Source organism: Ctenopharyngodon idella, chromosome 11 (genome assembly GCF_019924925.1).
Source record: "Ctenopharyngodon idella isolate HZGC_01 chromosome 11, HZGC01, whole genome shotgun sequence".
Taxonomy (NCBI): domain Eukaryota; kingdom Metazoa; phylum Chordata; class Actinopteri; order Cypriniformes; family Xenocyprididae; genus Ctenopharyngodon; species Ctenopharyngodon idella.
Window position 1 is genome coordinate 9808169 of NC_067230.1, and position 14617 is coordinate 9822785.

General features: G+C 35.4%; 1 protein-coding gene across 2 annotated transcripts; it reads right to left on the reverse strand.

Moving 5' to 3' along the window:
* Positions 1 to 849: 849 nt before the first annotated feature.
* LOC127522788 (zinc finger protein 808-like) lies at positions 850 to 7590 on the reverse strand. 2 transcript variants are annotated; one of them, XM_051913086.1, is made up of 3 exons: positions 7337 to 7590; positions 2934 to 3503; positions 850 to 1466 (listed from the first exon to the last, which is right to left on the reverse strand). In XM_051913086.1, exons 1-3 carry the CDS (start codon positions 7509 to 7511, stop codon positions 1045 to 1047), a joined length of 1167 nt encoding a protein of 388 aa, XP_051769046.1. In that variant the 5' UTR covers positions 7512 to 7590; the 3' UTR covers positions 850 to 1044. The 2 variants fall into 2 exon arrangements, with proteins under 2 accessions (XP_051769046.1, XP_051769047.1); XM_051913087.1 differs by lacking the exon at positions 850 to 1466 and having other exon boundaries at positions 2012 to 3503.
* Between the last annotated feature and the right edge of the window lie 7027 nt (positions 7591 to 14617).

Below are 14617 nucleotides of genomic sequence, written 5' to 3' on the forward strand. Positions count from 1 at the left end.
TATTAGGCTAATTGTCAGTTTTCTTCTTTTCTCTTCTTCCCCGATGACGTGTAGGCTACTCTCACTAAGTTCCGATATGGCCTAATCAATGAAGCTGTCTACACTGCACATTCACAATGAATCTATCATTTACATAATGTCTACACTTTGTTATAATGAGAGGATTTGTGAGCATACATAACTTAGCACTGGACAAAATCTTTGGCTGTGAGCGTTGACTGGAATGTAACTTAAACACCTCTGATTGGCCATTGCATTCAATAAATCAACAGACATCTCTGTGATTGACTATTCCTCAACGCTGCAAAAACATGTTGGAAACCTTTGACGCTCTTCAGAGAGCAAACAACGCTATACAGTTTTGGAATTACAGTAAAAAGTTCAGGGTCAGTAAAAGATGACAAAAATTTGCATTTTTGCATGAACAATCCCTTAAAAGATCCCAATTCGCCTATACTACGCACTAAAAGTTGTGATGACTTTTTGTGGTGAAATGGTACATTGAATGGGTATCAGAAGAATATACAAGTTTTGCGACATTGCACATCATAAACGTCTAACGGAATGCATCCTGTCACCATAACCTGGCCTGTCAATTATCCTGTCACATTTAACATCCTCATATACACACGCACTCCACATTTCATTTCATTTCCAGTATGTAAGACTTTCTACCATCGTGTATAATTAAGAAGTCACCTTTGGCTTACTTTCTGAGGGTATAAGGACAAATACAGGCATAATGTTTTATGAAGCTTGAACTGCTCAATGACAACCTATGGATTTTTATATATTAGCGCTGCAATATTCTTCTGTAAAGCTCTATGTAATAACACACACACAACCAAATGGTTTTTCACCGGTGTGAAATCTTTAATGTTCTATGAGATGACATCTCTTATAGAATCTTCTACCAAAAAATTAACAGGGGTATTTTTTTTTTCACTTTGTGGCAAACACAAATACATTTAGAAATGTACATTTGAAATTCACAACTAACATTATTCTACATTCTTTGGTAATGATAAAACCAGTTTTACAAATTTAGGCTTTTTTCTTTGATATCTGTGACATATCTCCTTCATGATGCTTAATTATATGTGCCTTTACCTGATTCCATTGAACAAACCACTTTCCACATTTATTGCACCCAAATGGTTTTTCACCTGTGTGAATTCTTAAATGCTCTATGAGATGACATCTCTTATAGAATCTTCTACCACAAACTGCACAGGGGTATTTTCGATCACTTTCTGGCAAACGTATGTAGTTTTTCATGCTCTGATGACGTTTGAATGGCCTGTCACATATCTTGTGAAATTTCCCGGGGATCTGATCAGAAAGACTTAATTTAGTAGAGTGCTGTGGGTTTGTGTCCACATTTACACTGTCTGGTTGTAGAATTATTTCCACATGCGAGAGCTGTGAGTCCAGTGGTTCTACTGACCGATCCTCTGCTTGTGCTTCTGTAGGAAAAGAAATGTTAGTGTAATGAAGTCTTCAAATATGGTGATGGGTTAAAAACACAACGTTGGCAAACTACTTGCATGTTTTTGGACTAAAGCCCTCATTCATGAAATCCTTTATACGTTTCATTCAATACCTCAGGGTTTGATTACATTCTGCCAAATCTACCCTGATAGTGTGTCTCCCTAGAAGTTCTGTTTCCTTTGCACAAGATGAAGAAACCATTAGCATATTGCTGCCACCTAGTGATTCAGAAAGAGAACTGAAATTTCTTATTTCACCACTATGTTAAAGATATAAGAATAGCTTGGAAAGTCATGCATTCTACACATATTTCCTCTTAGCCTGCTTATAAGGTTCCATTTTAGTTAGAATGCTACCTTAAAAAAATAAGGCAGCTCACAAGGTTTTCAACAAAGCCAGTGTGCGGTTAACACATTGTGGTACAGAATTTAATTGTGCATTAACCTGACAAAGAAGTTTTTAATTAATATAATTCGTGTGTTGAAATTAAGATTAAATTAAAATGAGGCAACCTCGTGTGTGATTTTAAAGCAGTTTATGTGAACATCCAGTCATTAGACAAATATGATAGTATTAAGAACACAGATGTTTCAATACAAAGTTGTTGAATTTATTACACTGATAGAACTGAAACTACCAGAATAATATAGTTTCAGAACGCGCACTTCCAAAGGATATAAAAGGGATTTATTTTTTTTATAAGTATGGGCCTGTTCAATTTTACTATATTTATATACATTTCAATTATGTTTCTTAACCTGGTTGTTTAAGTAGGCCTATTAGCATTTCTATGACAGTATTTCCTGTCCAGTCTTGTTAACATAGGCATGCTGTAGTAGTTCATATAAATATAAACTGCCATTGGGTATAACAGAAAATATAACAGAATATGCACTAGAATCACTGCTATCATCACCTCAAAATACAAAAATTGTATTCTTATTGCTTATAACTGATGTTGAATAAATAAAGGCATTGCTGACCTTTGATTTGTTGGATAAGAAAAACTAGCATTGTGTCATGTGACCCACATTTGCTGTTTAACCTTTGAAAATGTGTAGAATATAATTTAAAGCCAGACTGAGAGCCTCATATGGTTGGGACTGTACTAGGGCCTGAAATATGGACATCTCAAAAAGGAATCTAGATAATACCTAATTTGTCTGGAGTTACATGCAAAGCAATCAAAATAGTTTAAACAATATTTCATATAACAATATTACATCATTCAGAAGTAAAGCAGAGTTCTCTCAGATATCTGTTTTGATATTTTAATTTGTAATGCCGTATATCTAATAAAGAATTAAAATTTAGAATTCATTTTTTTGGTGGAAATGGTGAGGATTAAGGTTTATGACAATAAGCTGCCTTAAGGTGCTTTCTGACATGATTTGATCGAGAAAAACCCCTTCCACATCTTGGGCAGCTGTAGCGATAATCACCTGTATGAAGTCTCTCATGTTCTTTCAAGCTGGATTTCGTTTTAAAACGACTGCCACAAGAACCACAGCAAAAAGGTCTCTCATTTTGGTGTACTACCATGTGATTCTGCAAACGTCCATTGTTCCTGAAAGACTTGCCGCATATCCTGCATAATGCATTCTGGTGTTTTCGCCTTGCCTTTTGTAACACCTCTTCAAAGGTTTCAAGTTCAAGTTGAAGAGATAACGGGTCTTGTTCAGTTAGTTTAAGTTCAACATGACAATCGCTGCCAGACTGCACTGCAGATGAGTTTGATTCACTGGCCTGATTATCACACAGCTCTGACTTAACTGTGATTGATGACTCTGTATCTGTACCACCAATATCTTCATTCTTCAGCATCACCTCTGGCAGAAGTGAGAGGCACTGATGGGGTTCCTGTCCTGGGACCGCTTCAGAAAGAGGAGAAATACTGGAAGAAGCTTGACTCAAAGGCTCATGACACATCACGGTGGCAACCTCCAACTTTACTTGTATTTCTGACAGTTCTGAACCCGTTGGACCTTGCAGACCTCCATCTCTCTTAGTATCTGTATGACATGAGGCATAAGATTAATTTTCAACTGCAAAAACAGGGAAACAATAAACATCATCGTTAACAATAAGTTAACGTGAAATACAGATTGCAACCCATTTTACTTCAGTAATCTGATGTATTTCTGAATGAACCAGGACAGCAATTCCTAACAAGGGGGACTTGCAGTGGTCGAAGTGGGCCGCTGCTGTACCGGCACTTCTATATTTTAAGCTTTAGTGTACCCTCACTTTTTCTTGTGTACTGTCTTTTTCAAGCAAGATACTTCTTGACACTTTGCCAGCTGCCATTCATTCAGAGTCAAAGCGTCAGTGTCTGGGTGATAAGTAATGACATCACAATACAGGGAGGAGGCACTATGCGAATTTTCTCTCATTTTGACAAATCACGTGAATGCAAGCGGAGTCGGTCTACCCTATCGGAAGTCTGTTATGATGCTAATTTACCCGAATGAATGACTTTGACAAGTAAAAGCTAATCGACTTGTACACGGAATTCTGTACCATGTTAGCCTGTCTTCAGAAGGGGACAAAAAGGATGCGTGAGTCAGAGCTTCAACAAACAGAAAGAGAGAAAGTAATTTTAAACACTACCCTCGAGTAAAATAAGCCAACCCGCACCAGCGGTACGGTACTAATGAGCAATTTGCTGCGGCAGCAGCAGCTAACGTTACTGCTACTATTACCACAGATAATGATGTTAATAATAATGTATTTTTTAAATGACATATTTTTGCTCACAGAACAACTGGCTGATTTTCAAAGGCTATAAGCTTGGCTGCAAAATATGAAGCAACATTCCATCACTCGCTGTCCAGAAAGAGCAGGGACTGAGGCTGTCAACTGAGTAGAGAGAGTGTTTAATTAGTGCTTTTGGTCCTGACAAGGCTAAACAGCAACACTCACTGCGCAAGAAACTAAAGGAACATAGAGATTTGAAATCACACTTAAAAGCAGCAGAGATAGTTAACATGGTGTCCCGCGATAGGCAACTGCAAGCCATGCACAGGGCTGAACACGATACAACTTGCCGTGTGTTCCGAACAGCGTACAAAATCGGTAAACGTGGGCATCCTTTCGCAGATATGCGAACTAATGTGATGTTGCAAGAGTTAAATGGAGTGAACATGGGCCGAGTTTTTCACTCTGACGTGTGCTGATATAGTGACCATATCGCAACAGAGATGAAAAAAAGATGGTCAATGACATCATTGAAAACAGAACCGAAAATGAAAATTATGCGTGTTGTGCAATTATGCAATCAGTGGCAAGTCTGTGTTGGTTGTCTGTTTTCGGGCAGCTATTGCTGCTAGACCTGAATGGGACCAAAGCAGATATTATCACAGAGATATTGCTGTCATGCCTTCACAAATATGGATTTGATGACTACTTTATGGGTGAGTGTTTTGTGGCCTTTGTATGTGATGGAGCATGTATGCTTTGTATGTGATGGCTACACAACTATGTGCCAGATTCCCAGACTTGTTTGTGTGGCACTGTTTAAATCATCATCTAGAATTTGGGGATGTTCTCAAGGAGGTGAGTGGACTTAATCATTTTAAGATTTTCTTTGATAAGCTGTACACTTTATATCAAGTCTCAGCCAAAAACAAAAGAGAACTGGATCAATATGCAGAGTGTTGGGCAGCGTATTCTTGTCATTGGCCGAGTTTTGTTAATTTGCTGGGTGGCTTTAAGTGAGAGGACTGTCAAAGCTGTTTGGGAGAACTACAGAGTGCTTCAGACTAACTTTTCTAATGCTGCTGGTGATGTAACCAGGGATTCAACAGAAAGAGCAAAATACAAGGGACTCAATAATGTTCTCACCTCTGAGTCCTTTGTGTTTAATCTTGGAGTTATGTATGATGCCTTAACAGAACTTAGCGATCTCTCAAGGATGCTCAGCAAGAGAGGAACCACACCACCTGAAGCAGAGAAGCTGCAGTTTCAATAGATACGGGTGTTTGAGTCCACGGTTTCAACACCTGGCCCCCACACACAAACTGTTCTTCAAGTTGAAATGGAGAAATCTTTCCAGAACATATACATGCATGATAATCAAAAGATTGTGAAGATCAATGCAGTACAATTCTTTTACAGCATGGCCGAAAATATGAAATCATGGACGGCTAAAACAACTTCCTCTCATGTCAGCACCCAAGAAAGCTCCTCACATAAAGGTGAGAACAAACTGATGACAGACCTAAAGGTTGTTTAACCAGAAACTCTGCCTGGAAGCAGAGGTGCTTCGTTTATGTGACACATTTAAAATAGAGAGAAGAGGAAGCATCCAGGGATTACAAGGATCCGAGGGCATTTCAGACCCCAGCTATCCTCAAGCCTCTTCTTAAAGCTGTCCATACCATTGCAGTATCCACCAGTGAATGTGAAAGAGCATTCAGTTGCATAAATGATGTTCTTACAGTCAAAAGGAACTCTCTTGCTGTAAAGACTGTCCAACCTGGTTTTCCTGACCACCATTAGAGCAGTTCAATCCACACAGTTATATAAGCTCGTGGTTGGCAAAGGGACGGAGGTCTGCAGATGAAACAGCTTGCAAAGCCCCTCACCATTCAGCACTAGCTGACCCCAAGACCTTCTGGAGCCTTTTTTCATGAAGTTAGCATCTTTGAAAATTTAGAACAGATTTTTTTTCAGAATAAGTTCAGATTCAATATTTAGGTTTGGGATACTTTTTGTTTTATCCTGTTTTTCGCAATGAGTATGTGTCCGCAGTGCAATAAATTACAAGTGAATTAATTTACCATTTAATGTGATATCCTTGCAAAATTCATTCCCATACTGCTGACTAATAGCCTCTGTCTCACAAAGGCAAGAAGAAGTGCTGATGAAACAGCTACCTGGCAATTCAGTTCAACCCCATAACATGCTGGTGCCTTGTATGAACATCTCCTATTCATTATGAATAACAATGTTTGTCTTTATTCTACCATCAAATATTCAATCAGATAATACAACTTAATTGTCTACTGTTTCTTTAGAATAGCCAATTAATGAATTCACTGCCACCTGTGTAGCTGCTTTCTGGCTAACCTCCTCTATATCTGTCTCTGTTGTGTGTCTTCATAGGGATTGATACGCCTCTTATGTACTGATAGATGGGGAGCACCATTGCAGACCTGATGTCTGAAGACTTTCATTAACACACAAACACACACACACAAACACACACACACACACACACACACACACACACACACACACAACACACAAACAATATTATCAAATCAGTTGTTTGGCAAACAGTTCCTTTAGTAAATAAATGTTGTATCAGCAATTTTTTTTTTTTTTTTTTTTTTCCATTGTAAAAATTTCAAGTTTTTGTTTTGTTAAACCTTTAGAACAGAAATTCAAAAGTCAAGTGGACTTCATTTATAAATTTACTTTAAAGAAAATTTTAAGAGAAATTAAAAATTCTGTCTTTACTCATAATATTTATTTATTCATCTTTAAACTAAAAACAGTGTAATAATTGACAATACTAAAATTGTTGGTATTGATAAATATCTGTATATATCGTTATTTGGAAACCTTGGAGTAACTAGCAGTTATTCTAAGGTACTTCAAAAATACACTGGTAGTAGTTAAAATTTTTCATGCCCAAAAAGCATGGTATTGCAACTGAACCACTTCAAAATAAAAACATAGTAATACCATGGTAGTTTTTGTTTGTGTACAACGTTTTTTTCTTATCCATAGGAATATGACTTCAATATTGTTAATACATTGGATATCTCTCTTTAAGAAAGTAATTAGAGAGGGATATATTTCTTGTTTATTATTAGATTATAGTGAATGTGTAACTGACCATGGCGTGTTTCTGCACAGCTGCACTTTCGGCTCCTCAGACAACAGTTCTCCTGCTTTAGACGCTCTATCTCCTCCTCATATTCAATTATACTGTCTTTTACAGAGTCGAATATTTCATCAGCCACTGCCATCATGCGCTTTATCATAAGTGAATAAATAGACTCTAGTCCCATCGTAGTCAATTTTGTTTCAATCTATTACGTTATAAACTCTTCTTCCGTCTCACAGCTACTTCTTATGTGTCTAATGGCGATTCACTACCACCATTCGGAACATTAGCGCCACCTTTCGAAACGGAGCACAGTAACCTGTATGCTGTATGTAGCTTTGCAAGTAGATTTCTTTTTTATTTATTTATTGCATTAAAAAGGAATTTTAAAAAAATAGGTAAACTCCAGAGCTCTTTTCATTCAATCTGGTTATACATTGAATTTCAAAATGGTTTTCATTTAGGATATATTTCTGCAAAAAAAGTTATATTTTTATCTATAGGCCTATTCTTCACACCATAATACTTAACTGATTAGTATAGGAAGATAGACTCTGAGAACATATTACCATGATAATAGTTGGAATGGCATCAAATACTATTGCAAACTCTTTTTACATGGATCTTATAATAAAGGAATTCACAGTAACTAAATGTCCATTTGTTAGCAAGGTGCAGACAGACAGGTGAAGATCAGGATTAAGTTCAAAATACAAAGTTTTAATAACAACAATCCACAAGGCAAGACAGTACTACAACACAAATGCTAACGCAAACAAGACCAGACACTAAACACAGGAACAGGAAGAACGTAAGCAGTGTTGCCAACTGCTTTCAACTGAAAGTAACTAAAACTGGTAGCTAAATGTCACTAAATGACATCATAATGGCAAATTCATTGATCTATATAAATATGAATAGAGATCAGTGGGCAAAATAAGAATCTAGATAAGGTCTGTCCAAGAAGTTGCTAGATTTGTCCCTAAACTTTCGAAAAAAAAGTCTCAAAAGAGGCAGGGAAGTCACTAAAACTAGTGACAAAATCCCTAAATTGGTTCAATTTGAAAACTTAAGTACTAACATAAACAAGGTAATTAACGATACACAGCTGAAAGGATCAAACTAATCTGTAACCATGGAAACAAGGAGAGGTGGGGAAAGTCAAACAAAGGAACACAGGAACTAATGAAATACAAACTAAAAGTCCATGAAAACTAAACTGACTGAGATGTGACACCATTATTCTTAAATAATTGTCTCACCAATATTATTCCATTATAGTGCCAGTTTCAGTAAAATGAGGACTTTTTAAACATAATATATTTGTTGTTCCAAATCAAAGATTTGAAGTTATGCTTAAAAATGAGCATCCATAAAAAAATAAATAAAATAAAATAAAAAAAAGTATGAAAACAAGAAAGCATTATGGGCCCTATTTACGTCAAAATTACATCTAAAAAAAAAAAAAAATCTAAACATTCTAAACTTTCTACACTTTCAAAATTCTAAACCTTTCAAAAATCAATTCAGGGATGATGTTCCATGTTTTGCCTTTAAAGTTTAAGTAATTCTTTATCCATTTATTCTTAAATACGCAATTGTCAGTATTAAAATCAAGTACATTTAGACCACCTTCTTCAATTGGATTGCATAGAACTGTTTTTTATATACAGTATAGTGCGGTCTGTTCTTCCAGATGTGATTAAACAGTATAGTTTTAGTATCCTCTGCTTTTATGACTGTGGAACATCTAATGCAAGAGCTGTATACAGTAAGCATGATAACCCTTCAGTTTTGGATAGTAGCCTAATATTCTATCTTTTATTGACAACCTTGAATATACAGTGCCCTCCACTAATATTGGCACCCTTGGTAAATATGAGCAAAGGTGGCTGTGAAAATAAATCTGCATTGTTTATCCTTTTGATCTTTCATTAAAAAAATCACAAAATTCTAACCTTTCATTTAAGTAAAACAATTGAAAATGGGGGGAAAAGCTCATTATGAAATAAATGTTTTTCTCTAGTTCACATTGGCCACAATTATTGGCACCTAATTATTGCTACGTCCTTTTCAAAGAACAAAAGATTTTGTTTATGTTTATGTTCAGTTATTTCACTTTAATGGCAATGAAAAGGACCTATTAATTGCCATTAAAGTGAAATTACTGAACCTAAACATACGAGCTTGATAAAAATGCTAATTTTAGAAGAAAATTTCAGACGGCACTTAGAGGCTTTTGCATCTGAAGTCTTCATATATATATATACAGTGCACAGCATAAATGAGTACACCCCCTCTGAACAAATACAAAGATGTATTTTCTTTATGATCATTAATACAATTCATGGAAAGATGGCAAAACTAAAATGTATTAAACATATACATAATAAAAACTGAGAAATATATGTCATTAATAGCCATAAAATAAGTAAATTAGCCCATTTTGTTTAAATTAAGGATTGCAGAAATGAGTACACCCTAGATTTAATTCAACAAATGTATAATATTCTAGCACTTAGTATGCCCTCCATAATTTTGAATATACTGCTCTGACCCTTCTTGGCACGGAGTGTACAAGTTCATGACAAATTGTCACATCTGTCCTGTTTAAATCCTGGATGATGAGCTCCTTAAATGCCCTTAAATCTTTAATGGGGAGTGTTGCTCAACTTGTCTCTACAGAATCCCCCATAGGCACTCAAGAGTGTTAAGATTGAGTGCAATACATGTCCACAGAAGGTTTTTCACCTTGGGAGAATGCATATCCTCATTGTTATGTTGAAAAAATGCCCAACAATGCAGGGAATGAGGAAAGGGTAACATCTTCTGTTTCAAGTTTGTGTATTAAATTACACAGTGGTGTGAGAATTCATGACAGCATTGATAAAGCACAACTCCCTCACACCTTCAGCACTCATACATCCCTATATAAGAGCTTTACTACCACTGAACTTTACTGTGGGAACCAAGCACTTCTCATTGTACTCCTCCTCTAGCAACACTATAACATTTTGGATGCTGTTAGATCCAAAATGGTTGATTCGGTCTCATGAGACCAGAGTATTGATTACCAGAATCTATATTTTGTAAAAATGGGTTTTGGAAATGCCTAACTGACTTTATTGTGCTTTGGCTACAGTAGGTAGTTCCAGTGAGAACAACAACCATGCATGTCATTTCTGCAGGCTGCATCTTACTCTGTGAGATAAACATTCACTCTTTTCATAGCTTTTGCTGGCTCTGAGACACTCACTTGGTATTTCTCCTGCTCTTTGTCTAGCAAAAAAATCCCTCATCACTAAATGAAAGCTTAAAATGAAGGCCTGATTATTTCAGGGGTCTTGTCACAAGTCCATTGTTTTTGAATTTCTGTGTTACTTTTGCTATATTTTCACACTTAAAACAATGATTTGGTAATCCTCTTGTACCACTATCCTCTTTTGTGCTAAGAAATAAGTCTCCTGACAGTTCTCTCCCAAGTAGTTCCATTGTTGTCAGCATTAAGTCTGAGAATGATTCAGTGGGCTATATAACACTTTTAATTGTCACAAAATGACTTCTCTTTAAATGTTTTGGTTTAACATACTTACCCGTTGATCAAACGTTGCCTTAAACTTACACCAGAAAATTTTTATTTAGTTTTATTTAGTAACTTTTAGGAGGGTGTACTCATTTTTGCTACACATTTTACCACCTTGATAAGAAAATCTTATTTTCCTGAATAATTTTGACATGCTTCTTTGGTAATTGATTAAGCAGACTTGCTGGAACATTATATCTCTAAAGAACCCTAACATGTCTTCTAAGTAATTGAGTAATTGCTGACTTTCAGAAGTTTCAGAGGGGGTGTACTCATTTATGCTGTGCACTGTATATATATATATATATATATATATATATATATATATATATATATATATATATATATATATATACACATATATATATATATATATATATATATATATATATATATATATATATAGTTTAATTTTTCCAATAAATCGGTGTAAAAGTCAAATTATTTCTCTCCTTTTGATTTTTACAGATCTTAATAACTAAATAATCTACCACCTCCTTCACTAGTAGAATGTTATTCTTATGGGTACACATTTTCTAAGGGAACAGTACACATTTTTTAATGTTTAAACACAAACCAGATACAGATGAGAAAATATTAAGGCAGTAAATTTAAAGCTTTTTCTCCAAAAGTCTAATTCCACAAATTGTATCTCTTTAGCCATAGTTTGTGTTAAACGTAAAAAAAGAAAAGGTGAAATGGGGCAGCCCTGTTGTATGCCTCTACTGATTTTAAACCTTGATGTTGTTGCATATGATTAATTGAGCTGTTACAGTCATTGTATAATGTTTGAATAGCTTGTTTAAAGTATTCTCCAAAACCATACAAGTGTAAGGTGTCTTGAAAATATATAGCCACTTTGTATGGGTTTAATCTGTGTCAGTTTTTCTGTCTCTTCATGTAATCCCAGACGGACTCGATGATAGTGAGATTAGATCTCTGTGTGAACCATACCATCTTGAGGTGTGCAGCGAATGTCTGTATCTGTATCTGTTTCAATTTCAGAATTATTTGTATATCTATTCTGATAAATCCGGAAGTAGGCAGATTTAACCAGAAGTTTTAAACGCAAGTCTGTTCCCTTAGTTTTAATTTAACAAATATGCCTTGAATAACTCATAAAATAATTCTTTCTTATTATAATCAAAAAAATGTATTGAAATATCTTCAAATTAAAATAATAATACTAAATGTTAAATGTATTTTTTCACCAGAGGAGCTTTGTTTACAGAGTTACTTCAGGACAATCATTCACAACCTCAAATAAGAGAACGCTATATAAAATAGCTGATTAGAAAACATGGAAGTTAAAAAAAAATATTCAGTGGTTGAAAATTGCTTAAGCAACTTTTACTATGTACACAAATGCAAATTTAAACAAATTAAAAAGTATATAAATGCTTGCCATTTCAGGGATGGAGTGAGACATATCATACAATGGTTTAAACCATTTAAATAAACATATCAAGTAGTAGAAAATGTGTATGATGTAGTATCTTAGCTTAATATCACTCTTGTCAAAGCTGTGATTTCTGAGAGACACACAACGGCAAACCGGCTGTATGAGTGTTTGCATACAAAAATTTGGCAAAAATGGCAAAAGAAATGTTTGGAAATGTAAAGTGATATTTCCTACTGGGATACAAAATCTAAGTATATAAATCTTGAAACTTTTTTGTTGTGGTTGTTTAGTTTTTGTAAATGTTGCCACTATGGTCTCTATATCAAGTTTGAATGCCACTGAAAACTTGACATACCTTTTGGAACCCTTTCCAGACACCCTTTCAATATTTCATTTGATGGGATATACAGTATTATGTCTGTGTAAAGTCTTCTACAGTTTTTTGCCTTGTTTCATTTTACCTATACTTGCAATGCTGTAGGGGCTATTCTAAAAGTTCAGTGACACATCTGGTCAGTTGCGCTTATATACAATCTTTTTGATGCTGATCCATAAGCTGCCTGCACATCCATAGTCTAAATCTCATCTAACAGCCTATACTGTTGTAATGGAATTCTGGTCTACACCCTGCTACTCTATTCCTGTCAGGCAACATGTCCCCCTAATTTATAGTTTTATCAACTAAAATCTGAATCCCCATTCCCAGGACCAACATTCTGCACCCCAATTGCATTGCATCCTGCAATTGCTTCTATTATTTACATTAAATATAAAATAGCTATTAGTACACACAGAAAAAAAGGGTTTAAAATTGTACCTTTAGGGGTACAACAGCTTCTCGCTGGGGCAGTACCTTTAAAGGGATATTTTTGTACATTTTTTACTCCAAAAAGGTACTAATATCAGAGGTGTAAAGTCCAGGTTCAGAAAGTAAAAGACCTCCTCAGTATTTTGTTCCAGTCTCCTGGATTTGCTAATTAGCACAGTTTTTCAACCAGAAGGTACACAGCAAAAGGCTTGTTCGAGATGCATCTGAGCTGCGCAGACCGATCGGCGTATGACATCAAAGTATCACGAGAGCGTTTTGTGAGCAAACGACTCATTATGCTTTTGAATTGCTCTCGCGGTACTTAAATGTCATACGGCGATCGGTCTGCACAGCGCCGATGCATCTCGAACAAGCCTATTAACTCCAGTGTTAATTAAGTGATTAATTGAGTGATGATTGACCATTATTGAAGATACTGAAGTTAACAAGGAGAAAATCACAATTTTTAAGTCACCATCATGGAGATCTGTGTTTGCTTTAGTTGGGCTCTTGTCCCTTGACTTTTTATTTTAGATTTTGTTTGGGCTGTTGTAACTGAGTTATAACAGCCAGACAAGCAAAGATGAAAGATGATCAGGTGGTGTTGTTTGTTTTAACATAATCATTATTTGATCTGAATCACCAATCTCATTTAGAGCCCAGTCTCTGAGATTTACGTTATTGATTACAGCAGCCCTGTGATTCTACATTCTACAGCTTTTTCAATATAAAAATTCAGTTCTCCACAATATGCTCATGTGATGTCACCGCACATACGCTTACTGATGTTTCTTTCAAAATTCTTTACCTATTCCTTCATCCTTCCTGTCACCGCCGATATACTCGTCTTAAAGGCACAATATGTAAGATTTTTGGATTAAAATATTCAAAAACCACTAGAACAGTGTTATATATTTTGTTGACTTGTGTACTTACATTGAATGTTTAAATCCGGAGAAATAAGCAATTTTAACCAGGACACGGACCGTGTCCATGCGTCGCCTATTAATGATGTCATACCTGTCTTACCCTTGATTGTAGAAACCATGGAAACACCAAAGACATTTTATTAGACAAAGGGAACAGCTGTTTGGATACATAGACAAATCTAATTATTGTTATATAGCTCAACATGTTTAGTCTTTTTGTTTGAATCTCGTTTTCTTGATTTTTTGCAACTGCATGTTTTCACTGTGCCTCAGAGAAAAACACTATTTTGTCAAGTGGCTAACATAGCATAATCAGATGCAGGTTTATTTTTACTAATAGTAATACAGCATTTTCTCCGTCATACAATATGTTTTAAAATTAATTGCTTGCCATTTATCAACACAAGCCAACCAGCATTTATTAATATGATATTCTAATATCGATCTAGCTTACTGCAGTGTGCAACAAGTGTCTCAGCAGCTTTATTTTAAACAAGTATATGGATTGGTACTGACATTTATTACTACTCCATGTCCAGTATGATCATGAAAAATCATCTTTATTTTC